Below are 27,269 nucleotides of genomic sequence, written 5' to 3'. Positions count from 1 at the left end.
CAAACACTCACCTCTGCCTTTGCAGCACGAAAGCTGCCGAACAAATGCTCAGGGCTGTGTTCCAATAAAACTTTATTTATAAAAACAGTTGGTGGGTGGATTTGGCCTGTAGTCCGTGGTATGCTGGCCCCTAGTTTACACTTATAATACAAAGACATCTGCTAAGAGCCAAGACTTTATTTCCAAATAAGGACACACCAACACACGCACAGGTGCCTAGGGGCAGGATCTCAACCTCTTGTCTTATTACAGTGTGCGCTCCCAGCACCAAGTGAGCAAAGCTGTACTGGTTCTGGCGTCCCCACTGCCCCAAGCCCCATGCACACAGCTCCACCTTATTTACAGAAAACAGTAGAACTTCTTTGCTTTAAATAGCCTCCATGTGCATGCTGATAATTCTGCCTATAGATTTCCAGGTCCCCACAAACGCCCTAAGAGGAAATCTCAGTTTCACATATGCAGCCAGGCACCCACGCCTGGATGTGTCACAGACATGTGACTATTCAAACGTCCGAAGGAGAACTTGTTGCTTCTCGCTCTCTTCCTCACCTAACCTGCTCTCCTGGATTTCCTAACTCTGGAGGACATCTGTCCTGGTGGGGGCAGGGGAGGGGGAGGGGTCTCGTAGCCCCATGCGGGGGTAGCCCGGGCAGTGCAGCTTTTGTGTTTACAGTGCTGCAGAACCCATGCATTTTAGAAAGTGAACCTCCTCCTCCAGGAAGCCCAAAGCCACGTCTGTGAGGCCTGCAGGCTCCTCCCACTGCTTGTTTATTTCCAGCTTAATTGGTCTTTATTTAACCAACTCTATTGGTGTCCACCTTACTGAGCTGTGGCCGTAGATTTATGTGTCTCTTTCCAGGAGGCTGGGCGCAGGCACCAATTTTGTTCATCACTGGAGCCCCCAGCATGTGCAGCCCTGCACCCCACCCCCCACCGCCCACCCCGTCCTGGCAGGGCAAGTAAACTCTTCATCATCAAATGATGATGGCTCTTAAATGAAACCCGGGTCTGCATTTTCTCCTGTCAGACACTAAGATTCACACCTAAAAAGCCTCCTTATGAAGGCTGAATCATCTGGCTTCTTTGAGTCTACTTTTCCTTTGCAAAATAAATGCCTGTTATTTAGCAAGACATAAAAGAATCTTATTGACTTTGTCTTTTCACGATCAGAGAGGTTCTCAGGTTCTAGGTCTAAGAAGATTCCAAGGTGAACCTCTCAAGTTACCTCTTAGCTTTTGGTTTAACTAGCTGCCCTTCTGGTCCATTTCATCCAGGTATACCTGTGTTGCATAAGCCTCTGCTGCAGCGGGTCACGCTGTTTATCAAGACTTCGCTTTGTTTAAAGTATTCCTAAATTAAGCCTAACATTGGCTAGGTAGTTCATGAAATACACGAGGCCTGAAAGAAGTGGGGCTTCTACTCTTCCAAAATATATTTTATATTTCAACAGGCCTAGGGGAGGCGTTCTTGATATTTACTTAGGAGCTGGGAAATTAAACTGAGGCTCCTAATTAGGTGACACGGAAGAAGTAGTTTCTTGCATTGTGTCATCAAAACTACAATTGAAAATATTAATAAATTAAACATCAATGCCATTATTGAATATAATTTCAATATTTTAGGATTCGAAGAGAACTTGGAGTAAATTCATAGGGAGACTGAAGACATGTTAAATGACAAGATTATTCCGTGGACATAATGAAAAATATCAACCCTGGATATTTCTTTCACAGAACGCTTTCTGCTCCGTGCACACAACACGTGCCATGAGCACCAGCTTTTGAATCACTCCATCCCCCAGGGGGCCACTGAGGGCTCTGCCACCAGGGCTTTCACACAAGCCCCCCCGAGAGAGCCCCCAGGGGTCCCGCGCGTGGGGGTGGGGCGCCCACTCACCCAGGCCTTTGACGAACTTCATGAGGCACATGATGTAGCTGGTGGCCGCGTTAGCAAAAACCTGGATGTTTTCCGTGCTGAGAAAAGCTTCGAACACATCAAACACCGGGGCCTGGCCTCTCCCTGGTGGAAGGAGAGTGCGGGGTTTTCAGAAAGTTAAGTTTTAGTCGTCAGTAAAAGCCCAATACCCCCAGCACCTCCCGCAAGGCCTGGGGAAAGATCCCCTGGAGAAGGCGGGGTCTTTGGCCTGGGCCACTGGGTCAGGGGGCCAGCTCTTTAGGTTTTGCTGGCAGGGAGCTGCTGGGAGGCTCATGGGGGAGAGCTGGGTGGGGAGCTGAGGGCGTGCTGGCCGGGGGCAGGGTGGAGGGCAGGGTGGAGGGCAGGGCCGGGGTCCTTGGCCACACTCCCACAGAAAGCTGCACGCCCCCTGTGGAGGCGAAACTGCCACCATCCTGAGGCCTGCTGGCAAGGTTAGCCCTTGGCTGGTACCCAGAGCACCTGGTGCCCATGTCCCCGTCAGCGGCCAATTGGTAAGGTGCTTCCCTCGTGTCTGGACTGTGTGTACAAACCACCTGGTTTACGCTGACCTCCTATTTTCCTTCCGGGGAGTCTGGGATTTTGGTGGGAGCCAGGCAGATCTTTCTCCGGGCCTGTCCCTGGCAGAAGCATCATATGCATGTATCTTGGGGAAGAGGGAGCTCTACATGACTCCTCATGGGAGGGGCAGGGTGTAGGAAGCCATGGGAATTCCTGCCGATTTCACCTGTGCCTTTCCCCTTGCTGTCCAATGTTGAGTCCTTCCACCTTGCCGCAGTAAATCTTAACTGGGAAGGCAGCTATACGACAAGTCCCATGCGGCCTTCTGGTAACTCTCTGATTGGGAGTGGGGGGCTGGGGAGCCCCCCGACACAGTGTCCCTGTTCACTATCCATTTCCAGCCACCCTGGTCTCCCTAATTCCGATTCCCCAGTGTCATGCTATGCCCCTGCTGCTTACTAGCAAACAAATAGCATTTTTCTTTTTGGCTTTAGGAATGCACTTAACACAGGTGAGTATGAACGCAACAGCAGAGCTCTCTCAGCCTTCTGTCTAATGTGTCGGAAGAGTAGGACATGGCAAGACTCGGGGCTTAGCCTCCTGGAGGGACTCAGGACACAGATCCTGCTGGTAAGTCAGGGCTGGACATCCGTCTGCCCCAACGTTCCACTGCTCTTCGCATTCTTTTGACAGCGTGGAATCTGCATAAAGAACTGACCTTCTACAGCAAGGACCATCCAGGCTCCCTTACCCATGGAGTAGTCACCGACCAGATAGTCCTTCAGCTCAGACTTGTTCCCGCTGTGCACGGTCTCCAGGGCACTGAACAGGGGCCTCCAGCCCGACTGGATCTGGGTGGAGCACACCTCCACCAGCTCACCAATGGACGTGACCACCTGCGGAGGCAAAGGAGCCCGACAGGCAGAAGCTCACTGGGCTTTTGGTTCACATTTCCAGGATGGCTAATGATGTTGAGCAGCCTTTCATCAATTCATAATTACACCATTTACAGTTGTCCTGGTGTTACCTGTTTTCTGTATATCTCATGTCTTTTCTAGTCCTCTGTTCCTCCTTTACCACCTTCTTGCTTCCTTTTTTAAAGTGTATCACTTTAATTCCTACTTATTTTTGTAACTTTTTGTGTTTATGATTTTCTTGCTTGTTTTGCTATGTGTGTCTAACTTATCACCATCTACTTTAAACTAATACAGAGTTGATTCCAGCATGATATAGCAATGCTGCTTCTATATAGTTCCATTTCCTCTCCCTTTTTTTGTGATACTGTCTTTATATTTAATAAGCCCAATACTACAGTTAGTGTTATTGCTTTAAACGTGTTTAACTCAAGGCGTGTCCAGCTTTTTCTAATTTTTGTCTATGGGAAGGTAGACCTGAATTGCCTAGTCCACTGTTATTAGAAGACACCAGCCTAATCTTTTGGGATTAAATAATGTTTTCATTTCTTTCTTTTGATTCTTTAAACTTATTAGACTTTTTTTTTCTAATCCATCAAATGAAGTGTACTAAAGGCCGGTTCTGTGTCAGACACCCCAGGGTAAGCTCTAAGTACTTTAACTTAGTCACAGTCTTTCAAGTGGGTGACATTCTTCCCATTTCACAGATGAGGATATAGAGCTTCAGAAAAGGCAAGTAGAAATTAGCACGTGCATATGCCAGGCACTGCCCTGCGGAATATGGAGATGAATAAAACCCACTCCTCTCCCTAAAAACCCTACTTGTATAGAGTTGTTAGCCCTGAAAGCAAATGATTTTAAACATTTTTAATCATTTTTAACAATGGGGTAACTGCAGTGTTTGTAATGTGCGCAGAGTATTACCAGAATACTAAACAGGGGGACCTAACTACACATGGGGGTTGGTGAAAGGGTAGACTGAGCAATCCAGGAAGGCTTCCAGGAGGAGATGGATGCCCAAGCAAGGGCTGAGTATGAGTGTGGGGACTGGAGGGAAAGGCATCTGAGGCTGAAAGGGTGAGCTGTGCAGATACGTGTCCTTGCATCAGAATGGAGAATGAGTCTGAGCTGGGGAGGGGCAGGGGCAGGGTGAGGGTGAGGAGGTGGGGTCTTTACTAGGATGCAGGTGAGAGATGAGGTCTGACCCAGCACAGGGCTGGGAGTGCAGGGAAGGAGGGGGCATTCTGATTTAATATTGTTTGGAAAACACCAATATTTCAATCCTCTCTAAGTCTGACTATGCCATCTTTTGTCTTAGCAGCAATCTCTGTTGCCTTGCATCCCTGTACGTTTTGTGATTTTTTTTTTTAATACTGTGAGCTCACATATCTTGGAACTTTATTAGTGAGAATCTTTCATGCCTGAGTTGAAATGAGTTTTTCCAAGGGAGAGTTCTGTTGCTTCTGTATAGTTTTCTGGACCACTGAGGTGGTAAAATTTCACACACTGACTACATGAAAGGCCCAGCTTGTGGTGTCCAGCCCCAAGAGGTATTTTTCTCTCCATGAAGAATACGTATTAGAAGCAGGGGTGTCACATCCTCAGGTAGGTGGTAGGTGGGTTCATTTTTAAGTCACCTACACCTCAGGGAACTCCCTCCTTTAAAAGGTTCGCCTTGCGATCTGGCTTCTATTCCTGTGCCCTGAGAACATGATAAGCAGAAAGCAAAACTCAGCTGTGGGTTTTGATGGCAAATGCCCACCAGCTTTGGGGCTCTGCTAACTTCTCTGACTTCCCATTGATAGCCAATTCCAGCATCTCATTAGTCTTTACTTTCCTGGCCAGTTTGCCAATGCATCTGGAAGCAGTCTTGAATCTTTCAACATGTGTTGTGGATTTCACTGAGAGAGCACATACGTGCCACTAGCTCACCTCCGAGCTAGACACGCACAGGCCTCCAGTGAGCCTCTCTTTCATTTGCCGCCCGGTGGGGCCCGTGGTGCTGGGGCCAGCCTGCCCAGGTTCAAATCACAGTGCCACCCATGGCAGTAAGGCAGCCTGAGCTGAATTGCCTACCCTCCCTGTCACCCACTGCACACGGGGTTGTCGTAAAGGTGAAGCCAGGCACGCGCACAGAAGGACCAGTGCTGGCCGCTCCACGAGGCCACCTTGGAGGGGTGGCATTGGGGTCCGGCACGCTCACCTGGTCCTGGACGTCCTCGTCGCACAGCTCCAGCTGCATGATGCGCTCAAAAGGCCGGAAGAGTGCCTCGTTGAAGTGGAAGTGGGGCGGCTCGCTCCAGTCCGTGAGAACCTCCGTCAGGATGTCGTGGATGAAGGCCACGGCCTTCTGGGAAACGTGCCTCTCCTTATGGCAGGCAGCCTGCAGGATTCGTGGGGAGAGGGGACAGTGTCAGGGCTCGAGGCAAAGGGACTCGTTTCTGGAGGATCTCCCAGCCCACCTGAGGACCGTCGGAGGAGGGGGAGGTGGCAACTCTAAGAGTAGAAAATGCGTGAGGGACAGGTGTAGAAAAGCTACACACTAAGGTGCATTTTAAACACATTTAACACACTGATCAGGCCCACCCTCAATTTCCCTTCAACGTTTCTGGAAAAATAAGTCCTTCCAGCAATTTCTTTCTTTTTTTCTGTAACAGGACAGGTTTACAGGAGTGGGAACCCCACACAGTATTATCCTTAGCCCTGCCCCAAACATCTGAAGAACAGATGAGGCATTTGTCCCTCAGTGAGGGCAGTTAATGGGTTCACACCTCCCTGTGCCATGCCTTTGTCTCCTTCATAACTAAAGCAGTACGAACTGCTTTAGCTAAAAAAAAAAACCCACAGAAAAACATTATACAAGCAGAAACTTATAAAGTACTTATAATTAGGAGTATGCCCTCTTCCTGTTCTTTGGAATCCTAAGAATGCATGCAGACAAGCCCAGGTGAATGTGCTGGAGAGTGAGAGACCATGTAGAGAGGTCCATTTGTCCTGCATCCCAGGCCAGGCCATCACAAACCAGCCAGCTCCAGTCTGTAAACCAGTTGACCACACACGTATGACTGAGGCCAGCCAAGATCAACCGTGTCTGGCCCAGACCACAGGAACCACCCAGCTGAGCCCGGCACAAGTTCCCGACCCACAGAACCATGAGCTAAACAAACGATGATAGTTTAAGGCAATAAGTCTTGGGGGTAATTTGCTTCACTGCAATATATAACACATATACTATGTCTCATATACTCTGTCTCCCCATAAACTGGGCTGCTATCTTCTACCATATTTTCTTCCTACAATGTTCTCAGGTTAGTAAATGGAGCTCTTAAGACTTTGCTTATGTTATGCCATATCTCTACCTGATAAGTGTAAAGGGCTCTGTGTAAATAGTTATCACTGCGAAACTGGGAAAAAATATTCCTTCTCACTGGAGAATTAGCTGTCATCATTTATTAAGAGGCTTAGATGTTAAATTACCATAAAGTTATCATACCAACTGTTTTCCTTTGGGAGTCGAAGGGGGCATGGGTATTCACTGTGTTGGGGGAGCCAGGACAGATGGTCCTTCCTTGAGGACACTATCCTGAGCATATTGGCCTTTTAAAAAAGGGAGATGACTTTGGATGATTACATGGTATGTGAATATATAATATATATCAATAAAAGATAAATAATTTAAAAAAGCGAGATGGTGGGAAGAAAGGCATTGTTATATTCATGTATGAACACAAAGGTATCGGGAGCTCTCTACTTGGCCTTGGGCTGAGTGGTTCAGGTCATGAAGAATGAGACATGGGCATATATGGGGCCCAACTGAGCCATGTCATTGTGGAGAGAGAGGACCAGAGTGAGGCCAGGGTGGCATGCCCTTTGGGTGATTTCCTAAGTGCCATGATGCAGAATCAGGGAGCAATGATGTTTGTGACCAGATGACATGCTCATTGCTGTGTAGCTGCAGACTCTGCACCAATTACAAAACCCTGTGTGGGGCGGGCCGCGGTGGCTCAGCGGGCAAGAGTGCTTGCCTGCCGTGCCGGAGGACCCCGGTTCGATTCCCGGCCCCAGCCCATGTAAAAAACAAACAAACAAACAAAATATAATAAAAACAAGAAAATGTTTAAAAATGTTTCCCTTTCTTCCTCCTTTCCTTCCTTCCATCCTTCCTTCCTTCTCTGTCTTTCCTTCCTTTAAAAAAAAAAAAAAAAACCCTGTGTGGTCTCGGTGGCAGGTGCTCACTTCCATCAGGTGTGCTCACCTCCGTTAGGTGTGCTCACCTCCACCAGGTGTGGGGCCACTATGCTCCAGCAGCGCATCACGTGCAGCAAGGGCCGTGCTTTGCTCCTGACGACCCTCAGCATGGCATCTCCCAGGCGGAACAGGTGGAGTGCACTTTTTCGGTCATGGGTAGATTTCACTTCCCCTACAGGAAGGCAAGACCAGAAAAGCCATACAAGTCTAGTTGAGAAATCACCTGACTTGTTCATATTTAGCGAGAGGATGAAAACCTGGGTACTGCACAGCAACAGCAAAATTATTTGTGGTGTGGGGCCCAGAGAGGATGGAACTCTGCAGCCAATAAGACGGGGCAGCCCACCCAGCAAGGGCAGGGACAGCACCATGTTCCCCAGTCTGCCCAGTGCTGGGATACGGCACGTGTGGGCAATGTTTGATGCATTTGTAGTTGTTGATCAGAAGGAACAAGAGTTGTGGTTAAGTATGAGGCTGGGGAGTCAGACTGCTGGGCTCTGGTCTTGGTCCCCCACTTCCCAGCTATGTGATGTTGGACCAGGAATGACCTTTTTCTCCACAGTCCTCACATCTGTGATGCTGGGAACAATGATGCCTGATTCCTACAACCTACAGTTGCTTCGACGGGCACCCGTGATGATGCACACAGAATGCTAGCATGGAGCCGGGCACAGAGCACCTGGTCAGCTCCCGAGCCATTGATCTCACTGCTGTTATTATTCTCTATCTTGACCACAGTAACTGTCAGCTCCTCAGAAGTTCTGGCCACATGGACCTTGCCCCTCTGCTGTTAGCCCACGCCCACTGTACCTCAGCACCACCCTGGCCTGCTCTCTGCAGGGGGACAGACACCACCTGTATCTCCAGCCAGCTGGAGATGGTCCTTGTCAAGGACCAGTTTTGCAGGCCAGCATTGCAGCTCACGGTGAGCACACACCCATACTCACACACATTGGGGCACATACTCCCACTCACAGAGGTGCATACACTCACAGGCACATGCTCAGTCTCTCCAAAAATGCTCACAAAAAAGAATACTGCAGCTGCTATGTTTGTGCTCTCTGAAAAGTTAGGTGCCTTTTCCATCATCTGGCCCTTGGCTAAGGTAAGTTTTACGGGGTGAACTGTGCTCCCTGAAAAGATACGTTCAAGTTCTACACCGAGTACCTGTGAGAGGGACCTTATTTGGAAACAGGGGCTTTTCAGGTGCAGTTGAGTTAAGGTAAGGTCACACTGGAGTGGGATGGGCACTCATCCAACTTGACGGGTGTCCTTATAAGAAGAGGACATGTGGACAGAGACAGAGGGACACGAGAGAGAAGGAGGCCATGATCAGAAGCAGAGGTTGGAGAGCTACAGCTACAAGCCAAGGACATCCAGCCACCACCGGAAGCTGGAAGAGGCAGCGAAGGATCCTGTCCTATAGGGTTTGGGAGTATATGGCCCTGCAGACACCTCGATTTCGGACCTCTGACCTCCAGAACTGTGAGAGATGAATTTCTTCAGTACTTAGAGCCTTTCTAGGAAAGCGAGGCAATGTAGGTTTACTGTTAAATATGAAGGACTCAGAGCAGATGATGCTGAGACATGGCCATACAATTTCCTTTGAAGCCCTGGGGCAGCCAATGGCTTCTGCAGCAGAGGTGGCCCCCCCTCCCCGGACCTGCCTCCCTATCAGCGTCAGGGCAGGAGACCGCCCAGCTGAACAGGATGATCCTTAGTCAACAGGCTCAAAAGGGACTGGGACCATTTCTGAACAGTCCTCAAGACACCCACACCTGAGACGGTGGTAAAATCTTTGTGTTGGTTCGAAAGTGTTGTGTACCCCAGGAAAGTCATGTCTTTTAATCCTCATTCAATATCGTAGGGTAGAAAATCTTTGATTAGATTATTTCCATGGAGACTGACCCACTGAACTGTGGGTTTGACTTTTAATTATATTACTTCCACAGAGGTGCGACACACCCGATTGTGGGTGTGGCCCGTTGATTAGATGGAGATGTGACTCCTCCCATTTAAGGGAGGCCTTTTGATACAGCAATGTCTTCTCAACTTGCTCTTTATTTGCCATGAGGCCCTAGATCACCGAGGATAATGTCTAACCCCTGGGCTAGGGAGCTCGGCTTTTCAACCCGGCACTCACTTCTCGAACTGTCTCATGGTTTTTTAAGACTGCCTTCTAAGACTGACGTGAGGTCGAGGCTGTTCACCTTCCTTCCTCGTAGTGGTGCTGAGAAAGCTCGGGAAGTGTTTGCTAATCCTGTTTCTTCTGCCTTTGCCCTGGGGCATCACACAGGAAGGCGAGGTTGAATTCTGGGCCCCCAGAAAGCAATAGAGAAAGCACTCCCTTACTTTAAGTGGAATTGCAAAACAACGGGAAGAGAGCGCTTCCCCTTTCCCTGGCTGGCAAGGTGAGAGAGGAGGTGCATGGTGGGGGTCCCTAGACCCCTAGCTGGGGCCAGGCCAGGGTCCTCTCTCCATGTCCCCAGCTAAATGGGCAGGTGGGGTCACTGTCCCTCTGTCCTGGGGCACTGTGCCCCCACTGTGCAGGCCACTGCACCTCCCAGGACAGGCGGACAGGGTAGGGCCGACAGCTGGCAGGCCCCGGGCTCTACAGAGCTGAGTGAAAGAAAAGGTCTGAGTTGGGGTCCCAGCAGCAACACCCAAGGACCCAGCCCATGGCCAAGTGTGAGGAAGCCCGGCCTCCAGCGATGGGGCACCTTGGGACACTTGGAGATTTGGACGATGAATGTGTCAAGTTTGAGAACTCCATTCTAACCATCTGGGAGCAGAAATTCATTGGGGGATACTCCAACACCCCTAGACTGCTCTTCTTAGGCTTTTCCAATTTATCTTGCTGCATCAAAGAAATGTCCTGCCAGCAGCCTCCATAACTCCTGACATCCAATGGATGCTCACTGCACACAGCAGGGTGATGGCACTTGGCAGCTCTGATCAAGCAACCTTAGTGGGTTAATTTACTTATTGCCATTTTACAGACTAGAAAAGCAGACATCAGAAAGGTGGGCAATTTGCCAGAGATGGTGCATGGGGAGCGGTGAGGCCAGCGTTACTGACCCCAGAGCCCCTGTAACTCTCCGGCCCCTACTGGTGGGCTTTCCGGAAGCTTAGGGGCTGCAGAGGACTCTGAGGCTCAGAGGTGCTCAGGGCGCCAGGGAAGCCTGAGACAGTGGTTTCACCATCTGTTAAAACCTAGTGGGGAAAGGAGTGTGGTTCCCAAACTGGAATCTGTGACAAAGACCCAGGGCCACTGCTCAGCACTGAGAACTTCTGGTTTCTGGAGGTGGGAGGGAAGGGGAGGCAGGACTGTGTACAGTCCAGCCCGCCCTGGGTGAGGCTCCAGCCCACTGCTCATGGCTAGGCTTGAGCCTCTGGGACAGGCTGACCAGCTTCAGGGATGCCATGCTGGGGGTGGACAGTGGCATTTGTGGGCCACCTACATCCACTGGGGACCCTCTCCCAAGGTGAGCCTCTTTGCCCGGCCACACCCAGGAAGACAGACCGACAGCAGCATTCCCAGGCATGAGATGAGGCTGTGGGTCTTCTCACATCCCTTTCCTTCCAGTCCCCGGGGTATCAGTGGTTCCCTGCAGGTGGTGGGACTGGGTGGGGGTACAGTGTTTGTCACATGGAAGGGCCCCCACACTGAGGCCCTCTGCACCCTGAAAAGGAGCCACGTCGACAGTACAAAACAGGACAAAGCCACCGTGCCCAGCTCAGGGCACAGCACAGCAGGGGCAGCAGCAGCTTCCAGATAGCAAGGCTTCTGCAGCTGGGCTGGCCCCCGGTCACGGAGCTGGATGACCATGCGGACCAAGGGTGGCAGAGTCGCCTCTGCAGGCAGGCACCAGCGGCCCAGGCTCTTCCCTGCTAACACCAGGGCCCCGTTTCTTCAGGGAGAGAGTTACCTGGCATTGCCAGCGAGTAATCTACTGTATCGGTAACGGAATGGAAAAGCTGCGACTGCGAGGCCTTCTTCAGCTGGCACAGGAAACCTCCCAGGGCCACCAGGTTCAGCTTATCAGTAGCATCTTCGAAGAGCCTGGTTGCAAACAGAAAGAGATCTGCTACCGGGGAGCAGCTCACCTGGTCCCCATGGCAACTGACTGCGGTGGTTTGGTTGGATGTGAGCAATGCAAAGGCTGGGAAAACCCTGATAGTGAAGAGAGGGGAGGGCGGTGTCTAGGATGACCGCATGCAGGTCTGCTCCAAATGCTGGACTTCAATCCAAAGGGCACAAACCATATTAAATTTTTTTCCCAGGGGAGGCACTCATAAAACACTTGGCAAAAACTTGAAAAATGGCATAGCATCCTTCCCAGAGGCTGGATAACTGGAAATGAAACCTCAGAATTAGCTCCAATTTTGTAAAGCATTTTTTTAGAAGCTAAACCCAGTTCATCAGGAGGCTTCTGTTTGCAACAATCGACGAGTCCAAAGTTGGGTTTGGCTCAGAGGAAGCACAGCCCTTCCTAGCCAGAGGCAGCGACGGGACAAGGGCCAGCCACCACCTGGTCGGGGGTGGGGGCCTTGGGAGGGGTACCCACCTGTCGGCCTGTGTGGACAGGGTGAGAACCGCCGCAGCGGCCCGGGCCCCGCTCAGGAGGCTGCCCCCACGCAGCTCGCCGGCCCGGCCCCGGCTGCCATCCCGGATGAGCTCCTGGACTGAGAGCGGCTGGAGGGCGGGGGCTGCGCTTGGGCCACGTGTGGGCCCCAGGCCTGGCTCCGGGCTGGTGTCCTCGGCCTCAGGGACCCCCAGCAGGCCGCAGCCCCCCGCCTTCGGGGGCTGGCTGACAGTCAGGGCAGGCCGGGAGGCCCCGTCGCGGAAGTGGGTGTGCTCCAGCGTGGCCACGTACTCGCAGACCCTGCAACAATAACAGCAGGCCATCCATCCGTCTGTCGCGGCCTCAATGACCAGAGGCGCCCAGCCTGCCCCCACCACCTCCTTAGTGCCGCCAGCCCTCCTCCTGCTCCCAGGTACACCTGACTTTATGCTGATTCCTTGAATCAGACCCGGCAGCCTGGAAACACGGGCAGATCCTGCACACCGGGAGAAGGGAGGAGCGGGGCAGCCTGGCCCCCCAGCGCCCGCCTGCCCCAGCTCCCCCTCAGGCCTCCTCCCTCCAGCACCTTCTCTGCCAGGACCGGGAAGCCCTGCCTTGGCTCTTGGATCCCAGAATGAGGACCAATGGCCTGTAGGCCCTCTGGGCACAGGGGGCATCTCTCGGGGGACCTGCCCCACCACACCGTGCCTGGGGACAGCTCCAGAGGGCCAAAGGGGAGGGAGTTTTCCAAACTCTGGCACACAGAAAAGACTCAACAGCTAGTGCGACCTCTCACTTCCACATTATTTGCTCCGTCTTTCCAGGGAAAGTCTGGTGGTGGACAAAGAGCACCCCTGATGATTCCCTGTGGTCAGGGAATTTTGGGCCCTGTGTGAGCTGCTTGGTGATGATCTAAGCCCTTGTCTTTTTCCCTCCTTTCTTGGGGGAAAACAAGGACCAGCCAGTCCCCAGCCTCTGCCCTAGAGCCCCTCTCGGCCAGGTCCATTCTTTATGCTTCTTTCCAAGGTTCCCCTCTGGATTGGGAAAACCTGTGTCCCTCCCTTGAAACTCAACAACTTACTTTTGGCCTTATTTGCATTGGGACAACAAATCGAGCCCAGACCTGCTGGTGCCAGGAGGGGGTCCAGGTGGCCTGGAAACCGGGGGCCATTGTCCAGCATCCACCATGGACCACGACAGCTCAGCTGAAACGAGCTTGGTGCCAGCCTGGGCACAGCCTATCCCCTCCCTCCTGAGAGTGCTGTGGCACTCGTGCACCCCGTGCAGCACTGATGGGGGTTTCTTTTCACCATAAGGCCTAGAGCCACATTTGTGGTCTATCTTTTGCAAGAATGCACTGTTTTTTTTTTTTTTTTTGCAAGCTAATTAAAAGGAGGCATTTTGTGCTTTATGTATTCATGTAAACGACCCCAAATCCTTCTTGAAACAAGACATTAATACTCGTAAGGCAATGTTGCAGTGCTGCCATGTGCCCGGCTTTGGGCCACATGGCACCCACTCGCTGCTGTGAGGGGGCTGGCCTTTTTTCCTTGGTGTGACACATCTGCCTCTTATAGGAAATGCCCAGAGACCCAACTGTCTGCCCCAGTCCGGCTCTGTCCCTCTGGCCCCCGGGGTCTGTTCCCTCCCCTCTCCTAGTCTCCTATTTGGGTCTTGGCCAGGACCTGTGGCTTGGGGACCCCCAGTCCCCCTGAGGTGGGGTGCCTTCAGGGTGGGGAGCCTGCAGTGCACCTGAACACGTGCGGCCAGCAGTCGGGGTTGTGGCTTCCCATCTCCAGGCCCACGCTGAGGATGGCGTCCATGCACAGCAGGTGTGCCGTGTGCAGCGACACCCCCGGCGCCTTCCCCATCTGCTCCAGTTTCTGCTCCACCTTGAGCTTCACTGTGCGGGAAAGACACCGATTACAACAACAACGAGGAGTGCCTGGGTGGTTCAATGGTTAGAATGCCCGCCATCCATGTGGGAGACCCGGGTTCAATTCCCAGACCATGCAACCCCCCTTAAAAAAAAAACAACACTGAGCGGGGCGGGCAACGGTGGCTCAGTGGCAGAGCTCTTGCCTGCTGAGCCGGAGACCTGGGTTCGATTCTCGGAGCCTGTTCATGTCAAAAACAAAAAACCCCAAAACACTGAGGGAGGGAGAGGGGCAGGGTGGGGGTCAGGAGAGAAATGCAGTCTGCCCTGTTGTGTGAGGGCAAAGGGGGAACGACAGAGCATGCTGTCGGGGTCCTGCAGTCCGTGGTGCCCTCCCCCACCCTGGGTGCCGGGGATGCAGCTCTGCGGTTTTGGAGCTGGTGGGTCAGAGCTGTGGGGGGGCTGCTGCTCCCAGGCCATGAGGGATCCGGGGCGGGCATGGCAGCTCAGATGGACTCCTCTGCCAGGTCCAGCCGAAGTCTTCTGGAGTTAGCCCCTGCCCTCCCAAACTGGTACTCAAATTGGTGAAATGGGAGGATGATTGGCAATGTGCCAAGAATTGCTGTTTTTTTTTTTTTTTTAATGTTTTGCTTTCCTTATGAAGATCATCTAAAACACATTCTGAGCACTCTGTGAGTCCTTTATAACTGAAGATGATCATACCGTTTGTATTTGTCATTTCCTCATAACGCTTCTTTATCGGGGTTGACTATTGAGAAAGGGCACAGAAGGTGACTGAAGGTGTAAATTGTGCCAAGTGCCAAGTCGAGGGCAGATGCCACAACATCCCCCATGAATGGACAGTCTGGCGGGAAAACCGAGGGTGACCCCAGAACCCAGAAACCCAGTGAGCGGATGTCAAAGGGACTGCTCCACACTGCGGTGGTTGCAGGCAAACTGATTTTTAGCAAAACATCATTTGCCTCATGAAAGTGATAATGGCTTTATCTATTATTTGTGTGTAATTTGAGTATTCAAACTATAAGTGATTCTGTACTTCCTGGTTGCACATGCTAAAGTAGAATTGCAGCAGCTGTAGCTGTTTTTCAGTTAACTCGGGCAATGTGGGAGGACAGCTTTACTCTGAAATGGGCCTCTGTGTAGTGCTCAGCTCTGAGGACCACTGACCTGACTGGCTTTTCTTCTAACAGTGGCCCCACTGTCCCTGTGATGACCACCTGAAACACCTGATGTACAGGATCAATATAAGTCCCATTATGCTTCCCATCTCTCCTCCTGCCCGCCACCTGCCTTCTATCATCCACTTCCTGCCCGCCGCCTGCCTTCTATCATCCACTTCCTGCCCGCCGCCTGCCTTCTATCATCCACTGCGATTAGGATTAGGAAAGCTGTTCTCTGTCCTTCCATCTAGACACTCGCCAGCTTCACTGACCAATCGATTTTAACGAGTTAAAAATCAACCCTTTCCTCTAAGTCGGCAAAGCCTGGGTTTTTCTCTGATAAGAGTGATGTGTTGAATTCCTCTCGCTGACTTTCTCTATCCGTGTGGCTTCCCCCTTCAGAAGGCTGGCCTTTCTGCCTGCCCCGCCATAACCCGTGGGTTCTCCCGATCTGTGCTCCCACTAAGCACAGAGCTGGCAGACAGATGGCGATGCAGGTGTGACTCATCAGCTGGCTGGGCCTCTGGTGGCAAGCATGCCTGTGGGTGTGGTGGGTGCAAGAGTATGCACCCTGGTATGTGTGTGCGTGGGTGTGGATGTGCTCAGGAGTATCCATACTATGTGTGCCTGCGGGTGTGTGCAGAAGTGTACACACAGATGTGCATGTGGCATGCATGCCTGTGGGTATGGGTGTGTGCAGGAGTGTGCATATTGGCTTGCATGCCCGCAGGTGTGGGTGTGCACAGGAGTGTACACACCAGTGTGCATGTAGGTGTGCATATGAGTGTGCACATCAGCATGTGTGCCCATAGGTGTAGGTGTGTGCAGGAGTGTACACACTGGTGTGCTGTATGCCTGCTGTATGCCTACGGGAGTGGTATTGCAGAGGTGTGCACACCAGCTTGCCTACACATAGATGTGGGTGTGTATGGGAGTGTGCTCATTGGTATGTGTGCCTAAGTATGTGCAGGAGTGTCAAACCAGTGCCCATGAGTATGGGTATGGGAGGGCATGCACACTGGCATGTGTACCCATGGGGTGTATGTGTATAGGAGGGTGCACACTGGCTTGCGCGACTGCGGGTATGTGTGTACATGCCTGTGGGTGTGGGTATGCATGGAAGTGTGCACGCCAGCATGTGTGCCCATGGGTGAGGGTGTGTGAGGGAGCGTGTACACCGCCTTATGTGCCTGTGGGTGTGGGTGTGTGCAGCAGTGTACACACCAGTATATGGGTATGCACAGGAGCATGCACACTGGCTTGCATGCCTGTGGGAGTGGCTGTGCGTGGGAGTATGCATAGTGGTGTGTGTGCCTCTGGATGTGCGCAGGAGTGTACACGCTGTGTGTGGCTTGCATGCCTGCAGGTGTAAGCGTGTGTGGGAGAGTGCACACCAAGTGCCAGGCCCCAGGCCATCCCGCCCTCCAGCTGCTACCTTGAGCGATGGCGTCGCTGGGTTCCTGGACGTCCCTGTCCTCTCTCTCTTCCTGGACACAGGAAGCAGCGGCCATCTGGGCAAGGGCCGAGGCACAGTTGGCAGCAACGCCTTTAGAGGAAGCACATGGCATCCGTTATGTCTTCCCTGACCACACTCCCTAGCCGTTCACCTCGCAGCACCGAGGCGTCCCTCTGGGTGATCTCCCCGTGCTTTGGGGGCCGCCGTGCCCTGTGCCCGCAGACACCACCCAGTACCTAGCGCACAGCTCAGCCGCGCGGCTTTCCGCAGCCCGTCGAGGCTCATGCAGATGGCGTCACGCTCCTTCTGGGTCTGTTCTCTGGCGCCTTCGGCTCCCAGGATGAAGGCCAGCCCTCTGGAGCTCCCCGCCATCCGGCCGGTCAGCGGAGTGGACAATGTGTCGATGAGGTTCTTCCAGCAGCCAACGAGAATGTAGCGTGCAAATGCAACGCCTGCAACACGAAGGGGCGTGGGCTGCTGGGCAGGGACAGAGGCTGCGTGGCCTCTGCACCATGCGGGGGGCAACCCTGAGTCACACCCACAGGAAACATCTATTACGGAGGGGACAGGATTGTGTTTCACTTTGTGCCCCTCAATCATGCATGTCGCCTCCCCAGCCGGAAGAGACTAAGTAACCTTCTGCAGTTACTTTTTCTACCAATGCAGAGTCTTAATTCATTTCTATCATCATGGGAAGTGGCTACATAATAATTTAATTCCTGGTAGGTGCACTTATCGGATGTGTCCTGGCAAACCGGAGACCCAAGCCTCGGCACATACCTGCCACCGTGGCATCATCGATTCTCCTGCTCTGTGTGAAAGGAGATTCTGCGGACGCTGAGGCCATCAGCTGGCCCCCGATGGCGCTGCTCTCTAAGCCGTCAATGTCTGTGGGGGGATAGCAGGGGCCTGAGCAGGACTGAAGCCAGATGGACAGGTGGCCAGCACCATGTCCATTCTGCTAACAAATACTCATCGTACCTAATGTGTAAGAGGATGCAGCAATTTTTTTATCAGAATAGTATAAACATTTTAATCCACTCAGCCCATTTTCAGGGGATTATTCTATTATGCTGATGTCTGCTGTTTATCTGAAAAGGTAGATAAATTGTTACCTCTGTTGTTAGAAAAATCAACTGACTTTGAATAGTTTGATCTTTAAATAATCCTTTCATTAAAAAACATGGCATTATCCCCAATATTTATTTCTTATAATTCTATACTGCACACCTATGTATTTCTAGACAGAAAGAATTTCCATGGGTACAGATTACCTAACATGGGTTTTCTCTTTGAGAGCTTGCTCATAAGAATGAAGAAGAGAATAAGTCTCTTTGGACAAATAATCCTAAATTCTGATTCCAAACTACAATAATAATGCCTTATGATTTTCAAAGTGTCTTCACATACTTTCTTTTCATCGGATCTTCCAAATGACAGGGCAGGTGTTATATTTCCCTTTTCACAGAGGAGGAAATAAATATTCAAACAAATTAGGTAAGTGGCTCAGGGCCAGGAGGCTGCACGGGAATAGCTGAGTGGGCATTCCTGCTTCCTGCCTCCCAGGCCAGGCTGCTCTCCACTGTCCAGCTCAATTCATCATGCTTACATTTTTGTTAAAACAAACTTTTGTCTAAGAACTTAGCTTAATGAACCACTTCCTAGCATTCTGGAGAACAGTAGGTCAGGGATTGAGGAGAATGAACTGAACCTTGGCTCTGAAACTGAGGGGCCACAAGGTCCTGGGTCCAGCCTTTCGTTTGCTGGACCTCCACCTCCTCAGGCTAAAGGACACTGCTTACCATGGAGACATGACCCTGGGCTGAGGGTTAGACACAAGGAATGCACTTGAATCCTGCATAGGGAGGGGACGGAGGGGCCAAGGCTGTGGCTTTATGACTTCACCCCCACCCCAAGAGGCTGCTATTTCTCTGCACAGTGTTTGAAAATTATTTCACTATATCTTTGAATTTTACAGAAATTCCTAGGAGCCTGGAGCCTCTGTGCAGCACATGAAAACAAAAAGCAGGGAGAATGGGTACCAGCATTACCAGTAAAGCTTCAGGAGCAGTGAATACAGCAGGGAACCATCAGCACGAGAGAGCACCCATCAGCACGGACCTTGGGCTCTGTGCTCAGAAAGGGCCTGAGCTCCACAGAAGGGGCCTAGAGTTTTACACTGACAGACAAAGGTGCCAGTCCAAGGGGGCCCCATGAGCCCGGCAGACTCCCAAAGCCAAAGTGGGCAGAAAGATCTGGCATGATGAATTCATGACACCTCCCTGGCACTGCCTGGGAGCTGCTTCAAAGTCTGCCCAGAACACAGCTGCTCCTTGGAAAGGGGTTTGAGTGTGAGCCCCCTACCCCCCAACCCAGGGCCATGACCGTGGGGCACTGACCAGTGAGCATGGTGATGAGGGGGAGGCTGACGTCCTCCAGGCTGCCCCAGTAGCCGGCATCTCCCAGCATGTTTCTGTCAAGCACCTGGTGGTAGAGCTCCTCTAGCCAGGCCTGGGACAGGACCATCAGTGCCCCGGTGCTCTGTACCTGCTTCATGAACTCTTTCTACGGAGACAGAGCCAATTTGAGGGTGGCCAGACACAACCCTGAGCTCGCTTGCTTCTCTCGGCTTCACTCACCCTCAAATGAATCAGCACTTTGAGGAAAACAAAACCTTAGTTATCTGGGGTAGGGAGGCTGCAGGGTCGTGGGAAGCTGAGACGGAGAAGTTTCCAAACTTCGTGAAGTTTTTTTCACCTATGATGTCTTTAAAATGCCCTGTAGGAAGGTTAAAGATATTGCATTTTATATGGTTACCATTCAACCTAGTGGGAAGGTTAGAAATGGCCTTGATATCTGGAGCAGTTTTCCCTTCTCACTCCCCAGACAGGGGCAGAGGTGGAATGTGTGTCCTGAATGAACAGGTGCACTTCACGAGACACCTGTGCTCAATGGTACTGAGGACGCAAACACTCACCTGGGAATTGACTCTTTCTATCAAGGAAAGAAAGAATTGCTGACTTACTTCCTGCAGATCTGTGGACTCAGTCCAACCCTGGAGGCCTTGGACTGGTCAGGGGACCAACCACCACATAACTGACCTCCTTCTGCTCACTCCACATCAATCAGGGAGTGGAGGTTCAGGGATGTTTTGGAATCAAAGGACAAGGTTTTGTAACAGTATGCCTTCATTTTCAGCAAAGGGGGTTATTCTCTGTTTACTCTCCGACCCCAAGTTTCTGGATGTGTCTTGCACATGTGTGCTTAATGAGATGAAATGTGAGGTTTGCCCACAGGGAGCCACTTTGTCACTCGCTGGGGCAAGGGGGCAGGTCTGTGGCTCGCTGTGCCCTGCATACTGCACCTCTGTGCCCTTCTTTTGTGGTCTCCTTCCATTCTCTGAAGTGTCATGAGGCACTACCCACGCAAGCACCATGTGGAACAGAACGCATCTGACCCAGGTGCATGGCTGCCCAGCCCTGAGGCCTCCCCCTGCTAGAGTGTACAGCTCCCTGCATACACTCAGTCACTCACCATCACACCAGGCACAAGGGCTGGCCTCTTCCTGTAGTAGTCACCATGGGAGAGCTTCAGGTTGAGGAGGAGGGCGCAGAGAGAGGCTGTGTACAGGCTGTCTGCATTCATGAGCATCTGGAAGCTGAGACTGCTGTTCCCATCACAGCCAGGAGAGTGCATCATGCCTGAGTAGAGAAGTGAGGGCAGGTTGGGAGACTGGCCAATGGAGAGAGGGAGCCAGCTCAAGGAGAGGATGTCCTGAGAAGCAAGGATGTTCACCAGCAGCATCCTACCACCAGATATTCCCTATTGCATGGTGTGAAGAGTACACATCTCCTGGGTTTGGGTCTTGATATGTTACTTATCATCCATGACCTTGTTAGTGTCATTTAAGCCCTCTACATCTCAGCTTCCTTACCTACAAATAAGAAGGAAAGTCAACTGCATTCTGTCCCCTGCTAAACACCTCAGTGGATGCCCACAACAATATACTAAAACCCTGGCCTCACCACCCTCCTCCTCCTCATGCCCTCCAGCCACCCTGACATGCCTGCTGTCCTGGACCTTCCAAGCCCAGGGCCTGCCTCAGGACCTTTGCACTTGCCTTGGTCTCTCTGCAGGATGGTCTTCCCCTGGTGGACTAGATTGTGGACCCCAGTTGGGACATGCTCTGGGTCTTGGGTCACATTCTGGTGATTGTGGACCCATTGCAAATAAAATCTCTTCAAATGTCACTTCATTTAAGGTGTGGACCCACTGAATCAGGTCCAGCTTTAATCCAGATTACTGGAGTGTTTAACAAGCAGAGTGAAAGTCAGACAGAGAGAGATGTTGCAGGGAGCAACCAGAAGCTGGAAGTCAATGGAACCCCAAAGAGAAAGAGAAGAGCATTTCCAACTGATGGAAAATCCAAGGAACCCCCAAAACTGCTGGCCTCCAGCCCCAGAATATCAGTCTTTGGAATAAAGCATTGCCTTGCTGGCACCTCAATTTTGGAATTCTCCTAGCCTTGCAACTGTGAGCAAATAAATTTCCATTGTTGAAGCCAACCCATTAGGTGCTATTTGCTTTAGCAGCTGGGAAACTAAAACACTCCCCATTTGGATGACTTGTTTCCTCCATTCTTCCAGGACTCTGCTCAAATGCTGCCTCTAAAAACAGACCTTCTCCTTCAAGTCTGTCTGAAACAGCATCCCTACTTGCTATAAGGCTCTGTCTCTCACCCTGAAATTTTCCCCTTTGATGTCACATTTTTCTTCCAAGCATTATATTAAAATATATTTGTGTATTATCTGCTATAACTGCTAAGATGTAAGGTCTATAAGAGGGGGCAGATTTGTTAGTTTTTTTCGCTGTAGAAGATCCCCAGTGGCCTAGAATAGTACCCAACACACATAAGACCCTTAGTAAACACATGCTGAATAAATGAAAAAACAAGGATTGTTACATCAAGGGTGATTAGAAGTCACGCGAAGGTAAGAAGCTTGCAGCAGGATCTCGTAAACACAAACTTTCGAAGAATTAAGAGTGTTTGTTATTTCTCCCATTATTTTCAAACATTCTTTTCTACTTGAGAGTGCTCTTATTTGGAAAGGCTTCTGGTGCTTTATACAAATAAACTGAAAACAAACTACACACCCTGTTCTAAAAACGGGACCACCCTTCGGTGCTCTCCTGCAGGGAACATGGGGTGGCAAGACCCTTGAGTTCGTTTGCCCCTGTGAGTGCTCTGAGGTGGGTGGACAGCTTTGGAGGAAAAGCCCCATCCTAAACACACTCTTCAGACCAATTCTAACTTTATCCTTTTATCAAAAATGTACCTCTTGTGAAATGTGAACGTTTTCAAGAATCAACAAAATAAATTAGAAAGACAACTTGGTAACTAGAAAGTTTCCCTCTATCCCTGTGATTTTTTTAATGAACTTGCTAGTTAGAGGACACAGAGCAGAAAAAGCTTTTGAAGATAAAAAAGATTCAAGACCTTTGCTGTATTTGAGACATGTATACACATTTTGATGGGAATAAGTGTATGCAATTTAACATTAGTTCTCTCATTTCACTAATAAAAGAATAAAAACCACCTTAAGCAATCAAAGGTTAGACCATAACTTTGTCTTGCCTTCTGCAGATCCATAAGAACTATCCAGATTTTTCACTGGGATTTCCACTGTGGGGATTTTGTGATCCTGGTCCCAGGTACATTTATAAAAGGAAGATCGGGTTGAGAGTGGGATTTGTTAATGATGTGTGGAGTGAGTTGGGTGGTGACCCTGGAAAAGATTTGTCCCAGTCCTAACCCCTGGGACCTGTGAATGTGAACAAATTCAGAAACAGGGTTGCAGATGGAATTAAGAGACTCGACACAAGCTCATCCTGGGTTAGGGTGGGCCTAAATCCAATGTCCACTGACCTTGGAAAAAGAAAGGCAGAGAGAGATAACGGCACAGAAACACAGCAGAGAAGGTCATGTGAAGATAGAGGCAAAGACTGGAGCTGGTGCAGCCACAGAGCCCCAAGGATTGCTGGTCTCTGCCAGAAGTCCAGAGAGAGAGGCCCAGAACACATTCTCTCTTAGAGCCTTCAGAAGGAACCAACACTGCTGACACCTGGATTTTGGGCTTCTGGCCCCCCAAAGTGTGAGAGAATAGTTTCTGTTGCTGTAAGCTGCCCCGCTGGTGGCAATGTGCCATGGTGGTCTTGGGAAGCCAACACGACATCCCTCCATCAGAGTGTGAGCAGTGAGCCTCAGCCCCGATGGCCCAGATGCCCCAGCACCCCTAAATCCTGCTGGGGTGCTTGCAATCACTGGAGGAGAAAAAGGGCATGGGATCCTTCTCCTTTGCTAGCAAAAGGGGGTGGGAATTTATCTATTCCTGATCATTGATGAAAGGTACACTTGAGTCTGTGAACCAGGGAGAAAAATAAAATAAACAAAAAAAATCCTACGAGTATCTTTGACCTTAGAGATACGTAATCTTTTAAATTTTAGAAAGAACTACCAATTCCTTAGAACATAATTCCAAAATCTGAGCACATGTCCAGTTGCAGAAAGTGAAAAAGGCATCTATTGGAGACGCAAATCATTAGGTCTAACGACCTCCCCAGAAAGCACTTCTCATGGGTGTACCTGGCTCTGACATAATTCATCAAACTTGTTAGCAACAAGCTGTTGTTTCTGGACTAGAGCTGGATGCAGATTAATTTATTAAATTGCAAATTTTGAGAATACAATGAAATGAGGTATAATCTACCATTTTAAGGAAGACAAGCATTTTTTTTTTTTTGGCTGTACCAGCTATAGCTCCCTGGAAATAATATTAGTAATAAAAAATAACACAACAGCTATAAATTACTAACTTTCTAGAATAAGTCTCTTTTCACACAGTATTTCATTTGATCCTGCCGAAATTCCTGTTGCACTGGTAAGGAAAGCAGTTTGAAGAAGATAAGTAATTTGCCAACTTGAACAACTAGAAATTGGCAAAGGTCTTAGGGGCCCAAACTCCAGGACTTTGCACAATGCCATGCTGTCCTTACTTTTAATTTCAGGACGAGATTCCATTATAGAGTGTCCCTCTCTAATAGATGTTGTTTCCCACTCATCCTTCTGACTTCTCATGGAAGTATTAGCAAATTTGGAGTGAGAACTTATAGGACTCCCTACTTTCAACATACTCTGGCTCTTTGTTCTTCCCAGTTTTCAGTAACGAAAGTTCCTTCTCTCCCTCTATAGTCCAGATGTGCTCTGTTGTCAGGAGCTGGAAGAAGGCTTGCCTGTCTGGTCACCCATGAAGGATGGGGCATGAGATTAGGATAAATGGTGTCTTCCATGTCTGAGGCTATATAGCAGTTTTTCTTTTGTTTTAGTAAAAGTAATCACTACTTGATGTTGAACATCTAACTGTTCTGAAGAGTATAAAAAAATAAGACCAATAGCCCCTGCTTCTCCCAAGCCCCTTCTCAGCAGACACCCTGGTGCATGGGGAAATAACATTTACCACAGAAAGGGGTCATAATACCTACACTGCATTGCAGCTTGAGTTTTTCTAGACCATACATCTCAGACCTCTCTTGATCTTGGCACGTTGTGTTTTCCCCCCTTTTTAATGAGGGTGTGAATCCAGCTGCACAGCCATGTGGCACATTTGATTACTGCTCTACTGATGGGCATTGAGGTAGCTTCGATTGTTATAAAAGCGGAAATGATGAAATAACTTTTGTTCTTCTGTAAGCACCTAAGGGATAAATCTCTAAAAGCAGAATTAATACATACTCTAAGTTCAATAGCTATAGCCCAAGTATCTTTGCATTATTCTATAATCATTTTCTTCCACCAACGGTGAACACCATAAGCCCCCTCTCACCCATACTGAGTATGATCAATTTTCTAGATCTTCGTAATAAGATTATATGATTTTGCTTATTAACGGATGTCTTCAATTCAAGTCTACGGTTCTAGTTTTTAGATAAGTTTATGCAATGGTTTGGAGGTGGATGTACCCCAGAAAAACATGTTCTTAAATCTAATCCATTCCCGTAGGTGTGATCCCACTGTACCAAGGATCTTTTGATGAGGTGACTTCAGTTAAGGCATGGCCCACCTCAATTGGGATGGTCTTAATCCTATTACTATAGCCCTTTATAAGCCGAATGAAATTCAGAGAGAAAAAACCATGGAAAACAAAAGCAAAGGTCAGTGGAATTCAGAAGAGAATGAGGAGGCCAGGACGGAGGTCGCCAGCAGCCAGCCCAGAATGCCACAAAGGAAGAACTTTTATGATGCCTTGATTTGGACTTTCTTTTAGTTCACTGCCCTCCCTGCTACATGGGACATGATGCCAGGGGATGAGCCTGGGGGAAAGTGCACTGAGGGAGTGGGAAAGTTTTCCTGACCAAATGGGTAAGAGAATTGAAACTAAATAAAGTTTCCGTGGCTGAGAGATTTCAAATAGGGCCGAGAAGTCATTCTGAACGTTATTCTTACGCAGTATATAGATAAGACTTTTCAGTTTTCGGTGTGTTGGAGTAGTAGAGAAAAACACCTGAAACTGTTGAACTGTGTTCCAGGAGCCTTGATTCTTGAAGATGATGAATAACTATAGAACTTTTAAGGTGTAATCGTGAAAATCTGCGTCTGACACTCCCTTTATCCAATGGATGGACAGATGAGTAAGAAAAAAAAAACAAAAACAAATAAATAATAGGGGATGAGGGAGTTATGGGATGTTTTGGGTTTTCTATTTCACTTTTATTTTTGCTTTTCTAATTTGCATTTTTTTTGGAGTAATGAAAATGTTCAAAGATCGATAGTGATGAATGCACAGCTATATGATGATACTGTGAACCACTGACTGTACAATTTGGATGATTATATGGTATGTGAATATATATAATATATCTCAATAAAATTGCTTTGCAAAAACATGTGAGAATAAATTCCAATTGTCTAACCCAATGCACTTCATAGTATTTTCTTGAGAAACCAAAGAAACTCAACTACACTACTACCCTATTTTCTGATAGAAGTTATTAGAATTTTTTTAGAAGTTTGGAGAAAGGTACAAAGAAGAAAATGATATTAATTTGCAATTGTTCAATCCTAAGATAAAAACTATTAGCATTTTAATGCCAATTTTGAATTCTTTTAAAAATTACGGTATGACCATTTTCCACATCATTAATATTATTTGAGAATAAAATTTTAGATAGCTACATAATTTCATAAATGGATGAATTATAACTCATTTAGCCTTTCCCTTAGTTTGGGACATTTAGGTCATTTCTAATATCTTTGCTGTTAAATGATGCTACATATACATTTCTATCTATAAATCTCTGTTTGGATATCTGTGTCCTTAGTACCAATTTTAGGAACCAACAAGATGCCAGGTTTCCACTGGTGTCTGTCCACCATGACTGGGAAAACAAACGCCCATTTGCTGGGCTAGTTTTTTAGCCATCATGGTCTGCTCTTTCCAGGGAAACTCAGCTCCAGGGGCTTTTGCATTCTTGCATAGCATCTTCTAAATGATGACTAAAAGTTCTTTAGCAAGAGCAGGTACAGAACACTGCAAATGTCCAACAAACGGGGAAATCAAGTATAGCATGGTAAGTTAATAAAAATGAGTTTCCTATAGACATCATAAATCAATACGTGTGAGAACATTTCTGCATGCCTGTGTGCAATATTTTCCTTGCTGGAAGATAAGAAATGAGTTTGACAAGGTCCCAACTCTCAAGGAGGTGAGACTATGGAGAGAGGAAGGTGGAGGTGTGAACAAACAAGTTAGCAATAAACACAGCCTGACAGATAACCATGATAAATGCAGCGAGTGAAATGACAAACATTCGTTCACATCTCTGTGTAGGATAGGCAAAATCAGTGAATGTGGCTTAGACTGACTGTTGGTCCCCAAGGCTATTTTCTATTCCTGAGCACAGAGCCAGGCATGCAGGGGCCACCACCTCACAATTCTGGGCTCAGAAGACCCCTTCACTTGAGGGGAAGGCACAGTTGACCTTCCTGATGCCAAGCCACCACTTACTCCACCATAAATGTTATGCATTTATTCACTGCCTTCTCCCTGAATTATCTTTCAAGAAAACTATCTTTATATTCCTTGCTCACTGTGTGAAGTGCTACTTCCCATTATTCTGGTTTGCCTTCCTACCAAAATTCTGGGCGATTATCTCCCACCCTTCAGTAAGACTGGCATGGCCTTCAGGTGGCTCTGGCCAAGATGACCAAAGCCTTTCTTTAGATGTGGTCTGGTCTGGGTCACAGAGCCGACATCCCATAGATGGGAAGGGTGTGATGCTGCCAAACGACATGGACTATGGCCATGCCCTGTGGTACCCAGTGGAATGCAGCATCTACCCAGCCCACATCTGATCCAATACCTCAATCAAAAGAGTCTGCATATTAATATGCCAAAGTGCAACGCTCTTTGATTTCAAGATGCCAAGAAGCAGCAGTACATTGAGAATCACGGATTGCCATCTTGTCTCAGCAGCAGCAGCCTTCTAGAACACAGCTGCACACCACATACATTTATCAATCTCATGGTATATTCCAGCCAC

The 27,269-nt window shown here is 49.2% G+C and overlaps 1 protein-coding gene across 1 annotated transcript in view; it reads right to left on the bottom strand.

Annotated features, from left to right (window-relative positions):
* The window catches only part of ARFGEF3 (ARFGEF family member 3), a 159,160-nt gene that overhangs the window by 35,518 nt on the left and 96,373 nt on the right, over positions 1-27,269 (bottom strand). Inside the window, exons 13-24 of the mRNA XM_077143279.1 lie at positions 20,208-20,374; positions 19,073-19,238; positions 17,454-17,561; positions 16,910-17,125; positions 16,653-16,763; positions 13,913-14,063; positions 12,164-12,481; positions 11,525-11,658; positions 7,622-7,767; positions 5,551-5,730; positions 3,185-3,329; positions 1,897-2,019 (exon numbers count right to left, since the gene is read on the bottom strand). Of these exons, the coding sequence (XP_076999394.1) occupies positions 1,897-2,019; positions 3,185-3,329; positions 5,551-5,730; positions 7,622-7,767; positions 11,525-11,658; positions 12,164-12,481; positions 13,913-14,063; positions 16,653-16,763; positions 16,910-17,125; positions 17,454-17,561; positions 19,073-19,238; positions 20,208-20,374 (1,965 nt within the window). The remainder of the gene's footprint in view (positions 1-1,896; positions 2,020-3,184; positions 3,330-5,550; positions 5,731-7,621; positions 7,768-11,524; positions 11,659-12,163; positions 12,482-13,912; positions 14,064-16,652; positions 16,764-16,909; positions 17,126-17,453; positions 17,562-19,072; positions 19,239-20,207; positions 20,375-27,269) is intronic.

Source organism: Tamandua tetradactyla, chromosome 25 (assembly GCF_023851605.1).
Source record: "Tamandua tetradactyla isolate mTamTet1 chromosome 25, mTamTet1.pri, whole genome shotgun sequence".
Taxonomy (NCBI): Eukaryota; Metazoa; Chordata; class Mammalia; order Pilosa; family Myrmecophagidae; genus Tamandua; species Tamandua tetradactyla.
Note: the sequence above shows the minus strand (reverse complement) of the source record. Positions and strands in the feature narration are given on the sequence as shown.